This window comes from Grammomys surdaster, unplaced genomic scaffold, assembly GCF_004785775.1.
Source record: "Grammomys surdaster isolate TR1022 unplaced genomic scaffold, NIH_TR_1.0 126278, whole genome shotgun sequence".
Classification (NCBI taxonomy): Eukaryota; Metazoa; Chordata; class Mammalia; order Rodentia; family Muridae; genus Grammomys; species Grammomys surdaster.
Window position 1 is genome coordinate 6,388,823 of NW_021621078.1, and position 19,129 is coordinate 6,407,951.

The following is a 19,129-nucleotide window of genomic DNA, read 5'->3' on the forward strand; positions in this document are numbered from 1 at the left end:
GGGGGAGAGGGGGCATGGTTAAACAGCCTTGAGAATGCTAAGCACTCAGTCTATGACTGAGCTACACCCCAGCCTCCACACTTCTTTTTATAGCTTTATTTTCTCTGATTACATATTCAAAATTCTCACTCATCAGAAATACATCATCTAGATCATGAAACCTTGCTTCCTACAAAAAACTACTGAGGGTTTATTTCTCTCTGTTTTTTCCATATGAAGTCTACGTATTAAAACGATTCCATACTATTGGTTAGCTTGTTATTTTACCTGGTAAAGAATGAGAGATATCTTGCATATCTAGAATTAGGATCTACTGTATTCCTTTTGTGGCTGTGTGGTATTCATTCCATGTATATCAGAATTATTTTAACCAGCTTCTCCCTCTCAGTGATTTTTTGGTGGGGAAGGAGGCAATGCTATGATTGAACCCAGGCCTTGCACATGCTGGCTAAATACTCTGCCACTGAATTACAACTCCAATGCTAATTAAGCCACTTTTTTGTGTTGCTTTAGTGTGTGTGTGTGTGTGTGTGTGTGTGTGTGTGTGTGTGTGTTAGACTACTGTATAACTCAGGCAGCCCTGGGACTCAAAACCTTCCTGCCTTTGCCTGAGTGCTAGAATTTTTAGTGTACTATTCTACCATTGGAATCTAGTGTACCACTGAATTCCAGTTCACTGTCAGGCATTTGAACTCATAGCAGCCTGTACTGCTTTCTCACGTCAGTGAACATTTTATACATACATCTCTGTGCCCTTCTAGATGCGCCTTTTTAGACAATTCCCTAGGGTGGAATTGCTGAGTCAGAGGGTGTGGACATTTAAAAATCACAATAGCTGTTTCCAGGTTACCCTTTCTGGAGTTATACCTCAACAACATAATTCTAAAATGTGCCCCTCCCCAGTCCTGCCTTTCCTTTGGCACAGCCTTGTGAGTCATCACATGGTCATTCTGCTCCTGAGACATCAGCTCCACAAAGGGCAGTGTCCCCTGTTTGTGACTGTGTTTTGAAAATGAGCACAATGCCTGGCATATAGCAGGCAAGTGATAAGTGCTTGTTGACTGAGTTGGTAAGGGAGTGAGAGGATGGAGTCGTAAGGAAAGGCCACACCCCCGTGTGTGTGTGTGTGTGTGTGTGTGTGTGTGTGTGTAAGGGAGTGAGAGGATGGAGATGTAAGTATAAGGAAAGGCCACACCCCCGTGTGTGAGTGAGTGTGTGTGTGTGTGTGCGTAAGGGAGTGAGAGGATGGAGATGTAAGTATGTAAGTATAAGGAAAAGCCCCACCCCTGTGTGCATGTGAGTGTGTGAGTGTGTATAAGGGGATGAGAGGGATGGAGATGTAAGTATAAGGAAAGGCCACACCCTGTGTGTGTGTGTTTGTGTGTGTGTAAGGGGATGAGAAGATTAAGTAAGTGTAAAGAAAGGCCATACCTCCTCTGTGTGTGTGTGTGTGTGTGTGATAGCCCACTACAGGCTTTGAGATGTGGACCTAGCAGGTGTGAGAAATTGCTATAGGAAGTTCATGGTTCTTGTACTTCATGCTCCTGTCCCGGCTGTACCTATCTCTGCATACCTATCTCCTGCTGCTTTCGTCTCCTGTCCCTTTACTGCTTCCTGAGCCTTCTTAAGAAACCATCTTTAGCCGGGCAGTGGTGGCGCACGCCTTTAGTCCAGCACTTGGGAGGCAGAGGCAGGAGGATTTCTGAGTTCGAGGCCAGCCTGGTCTACAGAGTGAGTTCCAGGACAGCCAGAGCTATACAGAGAATCCCTGTCTCGAAAAACCAAAAAAAAAAAACAAAAAACCATCTTTAGGGCTGGGATGTAACATAGCTTATGCAAGGCCCTGGATTCCAGCTTCAGCACCACCACAAAACAACACAACTTTGTTTTGGACATTCCCCCTTTTGCCTGGAAAGCTCTCCCTGTTTTCAGGTGCTACTCAGAAGCCCACCAGTCACATCTCAGAGCCTGTAGTCATTAACTCCCCAAGCATGGTGTTCTCTGTCTCTACCCTCTTACTGACTTCATCAGCAGACACTCCCCAGTAAAGTTTTTCCTTGGCATGAGTACCTTTGTCTACTCCATCCTATTTTTATTCATCCCTCACCTCAGTGGATTGAGAGTTCATCAGTGGTAGGGGTTTGGTCACGCATCCCAGTCCTCCTTAAGGTATGAATACGCATGTACCAGTGAGCAGGTTAGTTGGTCAGACAAGGTGTTGTGTAGGTGTGAGACATTGCAAGGCCTGCTTGGGTTGTGGTTTGAAAAAGAGAAAGATGGAAGAAACAAAGAATTTAGTAAAAGGGATATGTGAGGCCGTGGGCACAAAGAGCCACAACATAACAGCCCACTGGTGGAAGTGGAAAGGCCAGAAGGGGAAGCTGGGGTGGGGAAGAGGAGGGACTTACTGGTCTGGATTTGGGGAGCTGAGGGTGGTTGCTGCTCTTGACTGCCATGTGAGGACAGCCAGCTGCCTGTGTAAGTCACTGCCTGTGCCAGTGGGTTGCCATTGGCAAAGCAGTAAGATAGGGTGAGTTTTCCAAAGGCTGGGAGCATAGGGCTATAGGACAGAGCCTTGAGCTGTGAGGCAGGAGGAAGGATCAGCCAAAACCCACTCACTGTGTACCCAGCCGCCAGAGGGATTTGAGAAAGGTCAGAGGACAGTGGCCATATTGGCTGTTTCTCTGGAGAGGAAAGTCTGGAATCGGGCTGAGCAGGCAGAGTAAGGAGGAAACCTAGGTCCAGGGCCTTCTTGAACTATTGAGAGGGAAAGGGAGGGAGCACCCTGGGGATTTGTGAGTCACTTCCCCTCCAGAGAGAAGACTGAGGGCTTCTGAGTGGATGGAGCTTCTGTGTCCACTCACTGGAATTTCCAATCAATTAGAGTGGGTGGGGGCAGTTTATGCCTTGGGTGTTTGGAGAGCAGCTTCTGTGGGGTTCACAGAAAGACCCTTGGTGACAGTCCTCAGCTGCCTGCTGACCTGACCCATGTGGGCCCCCATGCTGTGAACATAGAGCTGGCAGGGTAGAAGACAGAACTGTAGCACAGGGCCCTGAGCTGGCACACTGTACCCTAGGGAATGTCGGGCCTGGCTGTTCCCAAGCCATGGAGCAGCCTTCCCCACCCAAACCAAATGAGGAATTGAGGCTTGAGAGGGCCTTCAGATGTGTCTTGGCTATTTATAACTCTGCCAGAGCAAAACTGGACTGAGAAAAAGTAGTGGATTATGGGTAGGAGATATCTGTAGGATCCCAGTGAGGACGGATCCTTGACCAGCCCAGGCCTTAGAGAGCCCATCACACCTCTCTCCTTCTGTTTTGGTGACAGGATGAAGCCTGCACCTGTTGAGGGCAGGTTTTCTATTATTGACAGAAGGGCAAGAGCTTCTCCAGACCTCAGAGTCCCAGAAAATGTTTAAGGAGTAGGATAAGAAACTACACTCATTACTTTTAGTCTTCCCCTCAGCCTTCTACATGCTTCTTCTCAGCTAAGGTGCCCAGTGGAATACAGAGAAGTTGTCATTGCATGTCCCCAGTGTGGATAGTTTGCCTTCCTTTGGCACTGTCCTCAACAGTTTGACTCTGCCCTGTGTCCATATGGTTGCCACTGACAAGTGAATGTGATGTTGTATGTAAGTCTGGTGTGATGGTTTGTATACGCTTGGCTTAGGGAGTGGCACTACTAGGAGGTGTGGCCTTGTTGGAGTAGGTGTGTCACTGTAGGTGTGGGCTATAAGACCCTCATCCTAGCTGCCTGGAAGTCAGTTTTCTGCTGCTAGCAGCCTTCAGATGAAGATGTAGAACTCTCAGCTCTGCCTGAACCGTGCCTGCCTGGACACTGCCATGCTCCTGCCTTGATGATAATGGACTGAACCTCTGACCTGTAAGCCAGCCCCAATTAAATGTTGTCCTTTATAAGACTTGCATTGGTCATGGTGTCTGTTCACAGCAGTAAAACCCTAACTAAGGCAGCTGGTCATAAAAAGCACATGAAGTTTTGATGGACATATTCAGACACTGCACCACCTGGTTGGTGATACCCGTTACACAAGTTTACAGAGATAAAGTGGCAGGCTGGTAGATGAAGCTGAATTTTATTCCAAGCTGCCAAATCTTCTAAAGAGATGAGCCACAGGGCACACACTTAAGGGGAAACTCCTCCCACATAACCACAGCTAACAACCAGTTGCAAGAATAAAGGCAGTGTGGCCACCCTTAAGCCTAGCTCTGAGCAAAGGCAGTGTGGCCACCCTTAAGTCGAGCTCCGAGCAAGGATGTGGTTCAGAATGTGTTGTGCTTTTTAAAAATGTAAATTGCTTGCTTTCATTTTAAAGTCAGGAAATTTTATTTAAGCATTCATATTTTCCCTTGGGCATGGTGACATAGGCAGACAGATTTCAGAGTTCCAGGCCAGCCTGATCTACATAGCTGGTTCCAGGATGGCTAGGGTCACACAGAGAGACCCTCTCTCAAAAACAATTACAGGGAGCTGGAGAGACTGTTCAGCAGTTAAGAACACTTGCTGCAGCCAGGTGGTGGCAGTGCATACCTTAATCCCAGCACTGTAGAGGCAGAAGCAGGATCTCTTTGAGTTTTCCAGGACAGCTGGGGCTACAGAGAAAACGTGTCTTGAAAAAATTCAACCCCTCTCACCACCACCCCGAGCACTTCTTGTTCTTGTAGAGAAGCTGGCTTTAGTTCCTAGCACCTTCATGACCGCTGTTACAGGGGATCTGCTGTCTTCTGATTGATGCAAGCGTGAGACATACATGTGATACACACAGAGGGAAAATAATCGTAAATCATACATGTACAATAACATAAATCTAAAAACGACAAAAAGAGCAAACAAGTCTATCTTGGTTACATTCAGAGATTCTGTCTCAAAACAAAAAACTAAAACTGTAAAGAATACAGATTTTGCAAACTTGAGCTTGCATTTCCTTTGAGGGGGGCATCAGTTAGCTGGAGCCCCGCTAGTTTCTTCAGCTCACTTAGAACTTTTGTGCTTGCCTTACCTGAACTTTGAATGAGTGCTAAAGATATGCCACAGTTGGCTTCAATGTTGTAAAAGAGTTCCTGCAGCTGGCCCTAGACTCCTCCCCCATGGACGTATGAGTGTGTGTCTACTTAGGGATCAGGGTCAGGGGACCAGGGTGTGAGCCTCATCTTCTGCAATGAATTTAGTTTCTAGAACATGGAAGACGCTTGAGGAAAGAATGAGAGTGAAGCACTCTGGGAACAGGCAGGGTGGATAATACTACCTGTCCTAGATTGTGTGTTCTGGCCTTGTAGGCGGGCTCTCTCTCCTTGGGCTTCAGGGAAGCTACTCCAAGGAAGTAGCATTGCCAGTAGCACCTGACTGTGATGTGGCTCCCGGGTGGTCCACGGTGCCCAGTGACACATGCTCAGGACCCTTTCTGGCACTATGCTTCAGCTGGACATGGGGCAGGCCAGTCCCCTCCTGTATAAATACAAGGCCTTGTTCACTCTACCGTGGTGCAATGGCAACTGCGGTTTCTCACCGGCAATGGGCCTCCCCTCCGCAAAGGTGCTGGATGGAGCCTGAGGTCGAGGTGCGAAGGGGGCTCTATCTTGTGAGGATCCCACGGGGATGTGGACTGAGTGGGTGAAGAGTGGCTTCTCGGGAAATTCGCTCTCCTGCTCCCCCTTGCCCGAGGGCTCCGGCGAGAAGTTGTAAATAAAGCTTGTCTCTGGGAAGCAGACCTCCCCCCGCGCCCGCCCGGCCTGTCTGCGGCCTCCTCCCTCCCTCCTCCTTCGCTCCAGAAGCCTCCGCCAGCCACTCGCCCGCCCGGTGACCACAGAAGGAACGAGCAGCTCCACCTCGCAAGTCAAGACGTGCGTTTCCTGTGCATTTGGAGCAATCGGGCCTCCGGGTCCAGAAAGGGCGGGCTCTGTGGGGCCGGCAGCGCAGCACCGGGACGCCCGGACGAGCCTGGCACCAGGCCTGGGGCGAGCGGAGTGGCCGAGGAAGGAACGGACCGCGGAGGGCGCTGGCTGCCGCCCCTGCCCGGCGTTTTTCCCGCGAGCGGCTGCCCGGAGGCCCCGCTTCCCCTTTCTCAGGGTGGGGACGCGCGGGAGGCGGGCCCGGCGCGCAGGACGGCTGGAAAGCGGCAGCAGGAAAAGGTTCATAATGGAGCCTTTCATCGCGAGCCGGTGGCCAGGTGCCAGGACCGACTCCGCGGAGGCCAGCATGCTGGTGTAGGCCTGCCCTGCGCTCTTCCCCGCCCGCCTGTCCCCTGCCTGCCTCCCTGCTGGGGCGCGCGGAGGCCGCCGCCGCCGCTGCTGCTGCTGCCGCCGCTGCTGCCGCTGTGTGGACCCTGTTTCCTGTTTGCCCTCTGCGGCTCTGGCTGCCATGGAAGAGGAAGAGGAGGCAATAGGCTTTTTGGACAAGGTTCTGGAGGATGAAGATGTGTTTCTCCTGGAGGAGTGTGAACTGGGAACCCCGAGCAGCCCTGGCTCAGGGTCCCCCTTCTTGGTGGCCGTGAAGGTGGGAATGTGACACGCCCTGGATGCTTGTGGGGAGGGGGCAGGGATGGCTCTTGACTGATGCTGAAGCCGTGTTTAGAGAGAAATGGCTGATGTGTGCACAAGCCTCATGGCTGAGTAGAGGAGCCTAACTCAGCATGAGATGGGCTGGTAGTTCCTGCCAGAGGATTGAGGGCTCTGCTCTCAACAGCTGTTCTTGAGGGAGAGAGGTGGAGTGCCTGCCTGCCCTGCACCAGTTGTCCTTAGGGGCAGTGACTGTTGGCTTTCCCCTCAGTCAGCTGTGTTGAGGGATCTTTTTGGCAGTGACATGAGTCACCTGGTGGCCTGTCACTGATGTGAGCCTATTGCCCCCAGAAGAGCTGGCTAACTTGAAACTGGTGGGCAGTAATTTATTGTTTCCATGGCAACCAGAGGATAAGGGCATTTGTGACGTGTGGCCAAGGGAACTACCTCTTTTCCAAGGAGGAGACTGGCGACTTGGTGCGTCTTGACTAATGCAAGTGAGCCTTTAGGGAAGATCAAGAATTTGAGGTCACTTGGGCTTTCTTGAAGGAAAATAACTGAATCAGCTGGAGAGGGGATAGGAGCAGCTGTCCAGTAGGTAAGCATTTTTCCCAAGGTGGGCATAGGCAGGAGGAGCCCACTTGTTCCAGGTCTGTAGACTTGCAACAAAGCTCCCACAGAGGCAGGTTAGGAGGGAATGGCAGCTCTAGTGTGGAGAAATCACCTCTTTTGCTTACACCTACCTTTAAGAACTCTAGCCACGGCCTATGGCTTCTCTTTTCTGTGCCTGGAGGGAGGGCCTCTGAGGACTGTGGCAGGGAGTATGCACACTGCAAAGCCAGGCTACCTAACCACATGGGCCCTGGAGGGTGTGGTGGTCAGTGCCTTGCCAGGCTAGGTGTCTGAGACTCTCTGAGTCTTCCCTTTCCATAAGATGATCACAGTTCTGCTCCACCCACACCATGATGTGGCTCCAAGAAGGAGCTAATGGAGACTAAAAATAGACTGCAGACCTAGGTTAGGTAGGTGGCAAACATGCAGGGTTGGGGTGGAGAGATGACTGCAGGCTTGGGTGGGAGCTGCAATGGGATCCTGGCACCTCATGTCTATTCTGTAATCTGGTTTGGAGTACCAGAGTAAGTCACGTCCTTCATTGGGCCCACAGACACCTCTGATCTTAGGTTGTGGCCAGCCTTCCCACCAGCCTCTTTATAATTCAAGGAGCATGCTGGGAGTTTAGTAGTCAAGGGATGGCCAATCTGTGAGGTTCCTGATGGACCTTCTCTCAGGAGCCCTCCCAGCACCGGTATTAACACCACTCCTGCTGCATCTTGGGCATATCCTTTCTCTGGGTCATGGTGTATAACTAACTTCAGCATACTCTCTGCTGACCACTGAGTGGTACTGGCTGTATGGTTGGGACCCGTGAGAACTTTTGGAATGACTGAGTTTGTTGAGACACACAGAAGCTATACCAGATTCCTGGCCTTGTTTCATATTAGAAGTGTTCTCAGATAGTGGCACACGGTTGCCAATGGGATCCTGGACACTTAGCATGCCTAAAATCATCCTTCCTCTCAGGTCCCCATGATGTCAGAGCCCTCCCTCTGCCTCTTTCCCCTCCCGTCTCCTCTGCTTCAACGTTTCTGGAGTTAGCATCAGCCTGGGAGCTTCTTGCTCATCTGTAATAACCTCTCCAGCACCTGTTTCCTCTGTCAGGTTCGGCCTTAGACAGATTGCCCAGGGTTGCAGAGAAGTGGAAAGCACGCCCATCAGTTCATGGAAGTGCTGTCAGGCTGTGTGTTAAGTGCTCATCAAGACATCATGGAGGGGCTGGAGAAATGGCTCAGTGGTTAAGAGCACTGACTACTCTATCAGAGGTCCTGAGTTCAATTCCCAGCAACCACATGGTGGCTCAAAACCATCTGTAATGGGATCTGATGCACTCTTCTAGTGTGTCTGAAGACAGCTACAGTGTACTCATATAAATAAAAAATAAATAAATAAATCTTTTTAAAAAAAAAAAAAGACATCATGGAGGAGACAAGTAAACACAGCATGGTCCTTTCTCAGAGTCCCAAATAAAGGATCAAGTTCACAGGGGACAGAAAAATGGAGTGAGAAAGCAAGCAGGCCATGAGAAGCATCTGATCAAAGAATACCAGAATCCAGGTGTGGTGGTGAATACTTGTAATTCTCCTCTTCAGGAGGTTGAGGCAGGAGAAGTACCCAGGAGTTCAAGGCTAGCCTGAAATACATAGTGAGTTCCAAGTCGGTATGGGCTGTGAATGAGACCCTGTTTCAGAAACATGAACAGTGATAACAAAGGCCCCTGGATTCAGAGGAGGAGGGAACCACTTTTAATTGAGTCAGGGCTGGACTGCATACACGATTCCACACGCACATGTGCAGGGACCAAGGAGCCAAGGTGGTGCTCTTACCGTCCTGGCTGCAGATGGTCTTGGCTCCTCCTCTATGGCGGCTGGTAGGAATCCAAGGCAGTGTACTCTTTGCTATTACTTGACTTCAGGAGTACTTACCTTAAACAGCAGCCGCGTTGCATGCGTTTGCCCAAATGCCAGCCCTATAAATCAATCCTGGTTTCACTGTAATTTCTGAGGTGCTATGTCTTCCTAGGGGACAGATGCAAAACTGGCTGGCTGTTTTCTCCAGAGCTGTAGCTGGAGCTTGCTACATCTCACAACCCAGCTAGCTTTCTTTGAGGAGTTAACGATCTGTAAACTCATAATGCAGATACTGATAGCAACATCACATCCCATCTGTAAAACGGTGCATAGTTTTCCAAAAAATTTTCACACAGTTCTATTTAAAGGTAGGTAGGGCTGACGATTGGAGTCTTGTAGTTGCTGCTATTTCAAGGAATTCATTTGCCAGGAATAAAAAGCCCTTTTGTATTCCATATTAACTCTTCAGGTATCAGTGCTTAATGAGAATGGCTTGTCTGAAATGGCTGTATTCCTGTTTGACTACTCAGGTCTCTCCTCTCTGTAGTGACGGTGCTATCCATCACCCCATTGGTGTTTCCAAAGGTCACATAATTGGTGAGAGATGATTTTAGATGACACATTGATACATGTTTTATAGTTAGGTATATGTTTTAATGTATATGAGGAAAAACAGGACTCATATATCATTTCTATGATTTTATATAAAGCTAAGGGTAAGATTGTATTTTAAAAAAGTCAGTATTGGCCAAGGAATGGTAGGGCATGTCTTTAATCCCAGTACTTGGGAGGTAGAGGCAGGAGAATCTCTGTGGGTTCAAGGCTAGCCTAGTCTACATAGTGAAAACTTGTATTATGCTACGGTGGGAAGACTATACTGGGGGGGTATGAGCAACTGAGGTTCTTCAACGTATATGGAGTATATGAGTCTGGCCAAGGCTTCAGACAGCACGAGGGTAGAACATGAAGATCTACCACCTAGAGAAGGAGTACTTGGAGGGAGGAGAGACTCCATGCACTGTACTCTCTTTGTACAGTGAAAGGGCCCAGCTGTCCTGAGACTATGGCTTGACTTGAGCATCAGTCTCTGATGTGAGTCCAACCCCACACAGCATCTACTCTAATCCTGAGTGTTTCTTGCAGGCTGGTGTGGCCTGTGGGCTAAATTATGCTGACTGCATAGTCTCAGACCCTTGACGGTTAGCTTGTGGCTTAAAGCACAGCTAGAGCTGAGCCTGCCTGCTTAGTCCTCACTGTTGCCTTGGAGAAGATATAGGGCCGTGGAAAGATTGTTTCTTGACTTGGCTTAGAACCAAACCTTAGGAGGCTTTATTTAGCCCTAAGCTCTGCGGAAGGACAGGCCAGAGCTGGCCACAGCTTATCAATAGATGCTACCATAGAGACCTGGTGTGTTGATTTAGGGGCCTCAAGATGACAAACTTGCAGTCTAACAGATTGTATAAATTGCTGGGGTTGAAGGTGCCCACGAAGGATCTTATTTATAAGCTGCGATTGGAGAGAAGGGGGGTGACAGCTTTCCTGTGTTGGGGAAAGGCTAGCTGTGTGGCAGAGCATTTGCCCAGAGGGTCCAATGCATGTGGGCATCTCTGGAAAACATGCTGAGAACAGTCATCTCCTCATTTGTATTACTAGTGTCCAGCATGTGTAGTAGAGAAGGGACAAATGAATTCTGAGCACTAGTATTTTATGAAACAAACAAATCTCACACAAGGGCTAAAGAAACAGTCATAAATTTCTAAGTTTTTTTAGTTTTTAAGTTTATTGAGTATGCTGCAAGAGGGTAGCAGCTAGGCAATGACTCAAGAACCAGGTGTAGGGGTGGAGAGATAGTTCAGCAGTTAAGAGCACTAACTACTCTTCCAGAGGTCCTGAGTTCAATTCCCAGCAACCACATGGTGGCTCACAACCATCTGTAATGGGATCCAATGCCCTCTTCTGGTGTGTCTGAAGACAGCTACAGTGTACTCATATACATAAATAAATAATTCTTAAAAAAAAAAAAAAACCAGGTGCAACCATCTCCAGATTGTCCCAAAGCAGAAACACACATGATCTTGAGAAAGCCATCCCTGCCCAAAGATGGGAGGCTCTTCAGTGCTAGCTGAGCAACAGGCTTACTGTTAGTAAAATTCACAGAGCGTAATTTCACATCATTAAATTCTCAGCTGCCTACACCCCCATCCTAGCTTGAATTTTAGGAGTATAGCCCAGAATGGGGACTCTTGGAAATGACTGATTATTGCCTTTTAAGAGAGCAATCTCTTCTCAAAACCAGTCTTTGGGATAGGCTTATGAAGCAAGGGTCTCGTTAAAATGGATGGTTACAGGGCAGGGGATCTTGCTCCACAGAAGAGGAAGGCTTCTTCAGAGGAAGCTTTCCAGAGGCTGCGGAGCACTGAGGTCAAGCCCACCTGTTTACAAAGTGTTTGCCTGGTACTCAGGTAAATCCCTGGGTATGAGGAATGAGGGACAGGCAAAGTGCAGGTCAGGTTTGAGAAGCAGGCAGGTAGCAGGCCATTGTGGATCTGACTTTGAGAGCTGGAGCCCTGCCTCCCTGGACTCCAGGGTGTGTTGGAGGCTGGGCTGTCTCCAAGCAGCTGGCCAGTTGCACCCTCTATGCCTCCGGGCCCTAATGTTTTATTATACCTACCAGATTGTGAGATGTCAGTGAAGAGCACTTAGCACAGTTCCTGGTACTTGTGAAGCCATCAATAAATAACTCTGTCCTTCCATAATGTAGGGTTTGTACTGGGTTCCTAATGCTGCTGAAACAGATTGCCACAAACTTATGGCTAGAAACAACCCTGAATTAGTTTCTTGCATAGCTTCTGGAAGCTCTCAAGAAATAAATTTATTTCACTAGTTCCCTATATCCCTTGGCTGCAGGTCCCATTCTCTAGCCTCAAAGCCAGCATTTTAGCCTTTACCCCCCTACCTCATTGTTACACGTGACTACCAAGGGCCCACTTAGGTAATCCAGGAATTTCCTCAAATTCCATCATACCTGAGAGAGAAGTCCCTTAGTCGCTTGTAGACCTCTCTGCAGGGTGATTTTTGTCTTTACTTCAGGGAGAGTAACATTTCAGAGTTGGGGGGCAACAGCCTTCAGACATTTGTACCACTTAGGAAAAGATGTGAAGAATACTCCTTTGGAAAGTCTTCGGGGACACTGGGATGGGTTTTCTCTGTGGCTTGAGAGATTTTGGTGGCTTGATAGACTTTTCTGGCTCACATTAAGGGTGTGCGTTTGATGCCCAGAAAGGAGCTATTTGAGACAACAGGTCTATAAGTACAAGCTCGGGAAGGGTGTAGGAGAGGGAGGAAATCATCCCAAAGGAAGATGAGGTAGAGTTGGAGGGCTTGGGGTGGTTCCCAGCTCTGCCTCTCAAGTCTCATTTATTTCTATTGTACAAGGGAGAGTACAGACCTCACTTTAGGGTGGGTGTCTGAGGGCCGGAAAGCAAGTATGCAAGTATAGAGAGGAGTTAAAAGCCTTTCCCGTGAAGGTCAGGTGGGATACAGGATTGAGGCTTGTCTTGGGGAGGAAGAGCGCAATGCAGTTGCCGCAAAGGCCTGAGGGACATCTCGAACTAGCCAGGCAGGTAACCTCAAGGCCATGCAGGTCTTAGGTGCTAAGGCTGGAGGAAGAAATGACAGAACAGCTGTCCTGTGAAGAAGAGGTGTCACTCAGCTGAGGGAAGAGCTCAGAAGGCAGCATCAACAGGAGAGCCCAGCTTCAGGCCAGAGTATGACTAGCTTTGTTGGAAAGGCAGAAATGGCTAGGCCTTGGCCCTAGGAGAGACTGGGAGGTAGGGAAGGCCCTGAGGCCACTACAGGTATTTAAGTAAGATATGCTGCAGCCCAAGTTACAATTTCTGGCCCTCCTAATTTATTATCTTTGTCTGTTTCAATGTTTCCTTCTCCTACTAGATTATAACCCGAGTGATGGCAGGGCCTGCTTGCTTCTTATTGTAGTTAGGGGGCTGCTGAGTGTTCTGCAAACATTTGTTGAATAAATAGATACGTGAATCTATCTTTCTCAATTGAATTTTGCAGTATTTATATTAAGTCTTTGATCAGAAGGTGTTCTTGGAAGATTGATTTTACTGCAGAAAAGAGGGAGGATTCAGAGGTCAGATAGGAGAACTTAGGTGGAAGGAATCAATCCTGGAGATAGTCAAGGAAGCCTCCAGACAGGACAGAGGGGAGGGAGGTGGACTGAGGAGCAGCCAGAACTAAAGCTTGAGGATCTTGCCTGCTTCTCATTGAAGGTAAAATCATGCTTCTCACTGAAGGTAAAATTCTAACGCTTTCTCTGAGCCACTGTGCCAGTGGCACATGCTTAAACAGGGCATGATCCTCCACCACAGGGGAACAGGAATTCAAGAGGGAGGGAAACCTAGCATGAGTCTGTGCCTTACACCATGAGGAATGGCTGAGGTAAGCGTGGGTGGCTCACAGCTGACACCTGTTAATGGTGTTGAGCCCCTAGGACAGGAAAACCTTAGCACAAGTGGCCACAAGGCCAGGGCTCCCATACCCGTTTCCGCCCCATTCTCTCCAACCCTGTCTCAGTTTATATATCACTTCCTCTGGGGGGCCCTGTCTGTCCTTAGCTGTCTGTCCCACGTAACCAAGCTCAACCTCAGTGATAAAAGAATATCTTTATCCTCTCTTCCCTCTTAAGACCAGAAGTAAAGCAGGTCCTTGCTGACCCTAGTTAATGTTACAAAGTTACTAAGTAAAAAATGGTTGAGAGCAGAAATGCCCACAGAGGATGGGAGAGAAACAAAACTGGATGGTAGCAGAAATATGAGTGGTTGCTTTTTCTTTTACGTTTTACTGTTTTCCAAAATTTCTATAATATAACATCTGGCATTAGGCAGAGCATAGAGGTTCATGAATATAATCTCAGCATCTGAGTGGTTGAAGCAGGGATATTGCTGTGAGCTCCAGACCAGCTCGGGCTACAGAATGGGATTCTGTGTGAAAACAATGATGTTAATAATATGGCCTTTTTATCACCTTTGAATGTGTTGGTTAAAAGAAGAGGGAAAAAAAAAGCAAAGAAACGGGCATCTTGAGCTGTGGCTCTTTCTCACCTCTTTCTCACCGCTGCCGGCTTTTGGCTTGCTTTCTTGCAGGTGGAGGCAGGGAAGGGCCTGGAGATGAGGAAGCTAGTTCTCTCTGGGTTTCTGGCCAGTGAAGAGATCTACATTAACCAGTTGGAAGCTCTGTTACTGGTGAGTACTTGGGGTGGGTGTACAGTGGCTCCCTGCCAGCCAATGTCCTGCTTTAAAACTGTTCTTGGGGTTGGAGAGGACCCCTAGAGGACAGACACCAGTGTTCCTCTGTTCACAGCTGGGCATCTGGAGAACTGGGTCAGTCACTGCTGTGTGCGTCTCCATGATCCTACTGTGACAGGCAGGAAAAGACACATAGGTGTGGGAGGATAAGCACTCTCATCCTCTCATCAGCGGTGGTGACTGTGACGTTGTATTGTGAGTTGATTCAGTGCTACATACCAGTGGGCACCTGGCTGCTTCCCCAGCTCTGCACTGGGTAGTGTGTCTCAGTCAATCAGGCCGAGACCCTTTCGTCACCCTTGGTCCAAGTCTTTCCTCTTCCCCGGGAAAGGAGACCATTACCACCATCCTGAAGGCTCTCTGTTGGGAAATGTGAGCTGGAGGATGTCTGTTTTTAAACGTGCTATTGCTCTGAAGCGTTAGATCAGCCTGGGCTCTCAGTAAAGATGAAGGTGGAGTTGCGTGAATCAGATCGGGTGGTGACTATTAAAACGTTCTCCAGAGATAAAAGCACCACCACACAGATGCGTTAGCCTTTGAAGAAAGTGCTTATTAGATTCGTCTAGGTATTATGCAGAGTGATTGTGTGGTGTAAATTCTTTTCTCTGGGTGTTGTGCAGTCAGATGACATTAAAAAAAACTGTTAAAAAAAATCTGAGGCAGGAGGATCAACATGACTTTGAAGCCAGTATGGGCTACCTAGTGAATTTCAGGCCAGTCTGAGACCTTGTTCCAAAATAAAAAGACAAACCAAGCAAACAAATAAAAACCCATGAGAATCGGAGATAAATGTAGATCAGTAGAGGATGGTCCTCATAAGTAAGACACATGTTTGTATGCTTGTTGTGAGATGGAATGTCAGTGTCCCAGAGGCATTGATGTTTATTACCCAAGGAATGACTATTGAACTGTCAGGCTGCTGTTTGGGGGGTGGGGGAGGGAGCTCTATGCTGAGCTTGTCTCAGGGTCTCCTTGGGAGTTTATTGGTAAGCCCAGAGATGGTTTTCAAATGGGAGACAGTCACCGACAGGAATCTAGTCTGAATCAGGAGCCAGGAGCAGGACACAGCCTTACCCTGCTGTTAGTAGCAGGCATAGTGCAGCGTTTCCAACTGCGTCTCAAACCCTTGGTGGGTTGCGAAAGTGTAGAGGTTTGAAGCAGCATTTTAAAACGAATTGAGAAAGAATGTCGGTGTACATCATAAGCAGAAAAGGGTAGGTGCTATCAGAATGTGTGTATAGATGATATACAGGGGCACTTTATCTTTTTCTTTTATCCACCTCCCCCCTTCTCTTCCTACCCGTGTCTCTTTCTCATGTAGCCCAGACTGGCCTTGAACTCACTCTGTAGCTGAGGCTGGCTTTGAACACCTGATGCTTTTCCTCCACCTCTCAGATGCTAAGGTTATACTAATGTGCAGGCCCACTACATTATTTCTTAAATGTTTTGTGGATTCAAAACCCACTGCTTTGCTAGGTATGAGAGTGTGTGTTTGTAATCCCAACACTCCGTAGGCTGAGGCTAGACCGTCATGAGTTAGATAGAGACCAGCCTGAGCTAGATAATGAGACCTTGTCTCAAAACAAATAAGATCACTGTCTTTGAAAAGTTATTCACAAGCTCTCCGATCCTTAGCTTTCTTATTTGAAGACGATATTGATCCTCTCCCTTCTGTGGAGAATCTATTTGAAGACCCATAATGGATGCCTGCAAACCCTTGTATAGTACTGAATCCTAGATATACTGTGTATTTTTTTATGAATACAAACTTATAGACAATTCAGGTACAATAAGATATTAGCATTAATTAATGAACATGAACGATGGTTGCCGCATACCATGATGAAAGTCATGAAGCAAAGTCATGTAACATGGCCTCTGTTTTGAGTGCAGACACAATTTTCAGAGCATGAGTGACCACAGGTAACTGATGAGTTGACACCTCTTTCCCCTCTGGGTTGATCCTTCGGGACCTAGTACTGTAGTGGCTACTAAAGATAAAAGGCAGACAGACCCAGGGTTGCTGTACCTAAAACTGCATCACTAGCAGAATGCAGATCTGAAAGGGACCAGATGCCTGGCTGAGAGCCCCACTTCACACCTTACCTTCACGCAGTGAAGAGACCATGCCATGCCTCATTTTTTTTCCATCTGCAGTCTGGGCTCATAAGTAGTACTCTCTGTGTGAGACTGTAGTGAAGACAGTGAATTATATTCAGCTCTTGGGAAGGGCCTCAGTTGCTGTTTCCTACTGAGGTGATTGAAGACAGAGTCAGGCTCCTGTGTTCCTTTTGGTTTTGTTTTGAGACAGGGTCTTGCTATGTAGATCAGGCTGAGCCCAAACTTGGAACTGTCTTCCTGCTTTTGCCTCCTGTGTTCTAGGTGACAGTGGGTTTGAAAATCACTGTCTTGGGCTGGAGAGATGGCTCAGTGGTTAAGAGCACTGACTACTCTTCCAGAGTCCTGAGTTCAATTCCCAGCAGCCACATGGTGGCTCACAACCATCTGTAATGAGATCTGGTGTTCTCTTCTGACCTGCAGGGATACATGCAGACAGAACACTATATACATAATAAATGAATTAAAAAAAAAAAAAGAAAATCACTGTCTTGACAAGTTTAGTGGTGTATGCCTATAATCCCAGCAGCAAGCTTCAGGCTTTTGTGTTCTTGTCAGCACCCTTCCCCCAGGTACCCCAAAGAAGGAGGAGGTACCCCTGAGCGGCATGCCTCTCACATTCCATTTTTCTTCATAAGATGTTCTCATCTGGACAGAGAGAGATTTAGGAGTCAGGACGGAGCCTCCCTGCATGCCTCCCTAAAGCGCTCCCACCCCAAAGGCACAGCTGTGAGATCGATCCCACACCCCACCGCTCCCAATTTGTTCACTCTGGCCTCTCTGGAGGAGAGACAGGTGGAAAGAAGGTTTGTTGCTGAAAGGCCTAGGGAGGGGGTGGGGCTGGACCCTCCCCCAGCCAGCCCCACCCCTCCCCAGCCTTTGGCTCAGAGGATAGAGCTTAAAGATAAGGACTCAATCCCTGGCTCCACTAATCAGGAGGCCTCCCCTTTCAGCCACTGAGGAGCTCAACTCTGCCTTTCCTGGGTGGTCCAGCTTAGAGGTGAAACTGTTTCCCTGGCTTTCTCTCCCCCTTCTCATAACACCAGATCCCTTATCCCCCAGGGAGTGACTTAAAAGTGGAAATTGACTTTTCTGTGCAGTGTCTCTTTTCCCCTTAGTACTTCCTGGTATGCAAAGGACTAGGCCTGTGTACTTAAGGCTGTACACACTGGCAGAAACAACACACAGACAGGAAAGCCACATAGGGGCCTCTGTTCCCCAGCCAGCACCCAGGGGCCAGGTTTAGTAATCTTCTGGAAGCCTTTGTTTCTGGTGAGCTTCTGTAACTCCTGAGGTCTGAGAGAGAGCTCATGTTTAGGGGCTGGGGCTGTAAAAGAAAGATGAGAAAACTCCATGGATTGTAGTTCTGCACATGTCCTGTGTAGGTGTGGATTATGGCCCACAGCCCATCCCACCTTGAGGTCATAGTTGCCACAGCTAGCTCACTTGCTGCCTTCTCTTAGCCTTTCATTTTGGCTGTTTCTATCGGAGTTCGTAGTCCTAGGGCATCTCAGCTTCCTTATTTATGTGATAGGTTAACTACACCTCCTCTGTGAGCTCCAAGAAGCAACCAAGGCTATGTTAGTAAATGTGCCTGGCAGGGCCAAGCCTTCAGGGGTAGGAGGTAGAGGAAGTGGGCAGATTTCTTTCCCGGTTTCGAAAGGCTACTTGCTAGAGGACACAGCAGACATGACTATGTGAGGTCAGAACTTGCTAACTCCCATCTTCAAGTGAATTTCCCAGGGTGGGAGTTAAGGCAACCCAGGCGTTCTCTCTAAGAATTCTTTTGACAGCTTCTGTCTTATCCCTGCCAGATAGCTGGACCAGGGAAGAGGGCGGAGGTAGCTGATGTGCTAGCTCCCTGGTCCTAATAGCAATGTGGGGTCAAGCTCAGTGAGAGGGGCCTGGCCTTTGAGCCCCTCTGGTCCAGAGGCCTGTGTGTGAGTCTTCAAATAAAAATAACTGGCTGAGGACCAGCCAGACCTAACCCCCTTCACCATGGAGAATGGTGATGAGAGCAAAAGTCAGTCCTTCATCTGGTTAGAAAGTTGCATGCATCCAGTGCAGGCTAGCCCATGTGACTGGCCCTGGGGAGAGCTGTTTTCTTCCCCTTTCACAGACAGTGGGAAGTTTAGGAGGAAACAAAGCTGTTGGGCCTGTCTAGGCGTAGGAGGTGGGCAAGTGCGTGTTTCCCCAGTGGCAGTTCTGAGAAGTCTTGGCCTTCCCAGGACTGCTCTCCTCTTTCCTTTATTCCCTCCACCTGGGGATTGTGCCAGGGCAGAGGATGAATGGCTTTGGGGCTCCATGGCAATTTGTACTTGTCTGTTGGGTTAGCTAGAGATGTTATATCACATCTGAAGGGAAATCCCCTTGTATCCTTCTACCTGGGCATGGGAGCGCCCTGTGCCTCCTTTTTCCTAGTTCCTCCTGCTCCCTTGCCTGTGTGTCCCTGCAGCTCTCCTCCTGCTCAGATCTCACCAACTTCAGAGGCCCCATTACTTAAACTTGTACCTCCTCCACAAAGCCTTTTCTTAGCTGCTCCAGTATATCCAAGTTGGGGGAAATATCCTGCCTCAGGCTGGCCACCAAATTTTTTGGTTTGTTACAGTCCATTTGTCTGTCTTTCTTTCTTTCTTTCTTTCTTTCTTTCTTTCTTTCTTTCTTTCTTACTTTCTTTCTTTCTTTCTTTCTTTCTTTTTTTAAGAT

General features: G+C 48.3%; 1 protein-coding gene across 2 annotated transcripts in view; it reads left to right on the forward strand.

The window, feature by feature from the left end:
* The window catches only part of Abr (ABR activator of RhoGEF and GTPase), a 92,027-nt gene that overhangs the window by 7,925 nt on the left and 64,973 nt on the right, over positions 1-19,129 (forward strand). The window contains exons 1-2 of one of the 2 annotated variants that reach the window (XM_028759183.1): positions 6,296-6,511; positions 14,144-14,242. In XM_028759183.1, coding sequence (XP_028615016.1) covers positions 6,377-6,511; positions 14,144-14,242 — 234 coding nt within the window. In that variant the 5' untranslated portion in view covers positions 6,296-6,376. Of the gene's footprint in view, positions 1-6,295; positions 6,512-14,143; positions 14,243-19,129 lie in introns of those variants that run through there. The other variant, XM_028759182.1, reaches the window with a different exon arrangement.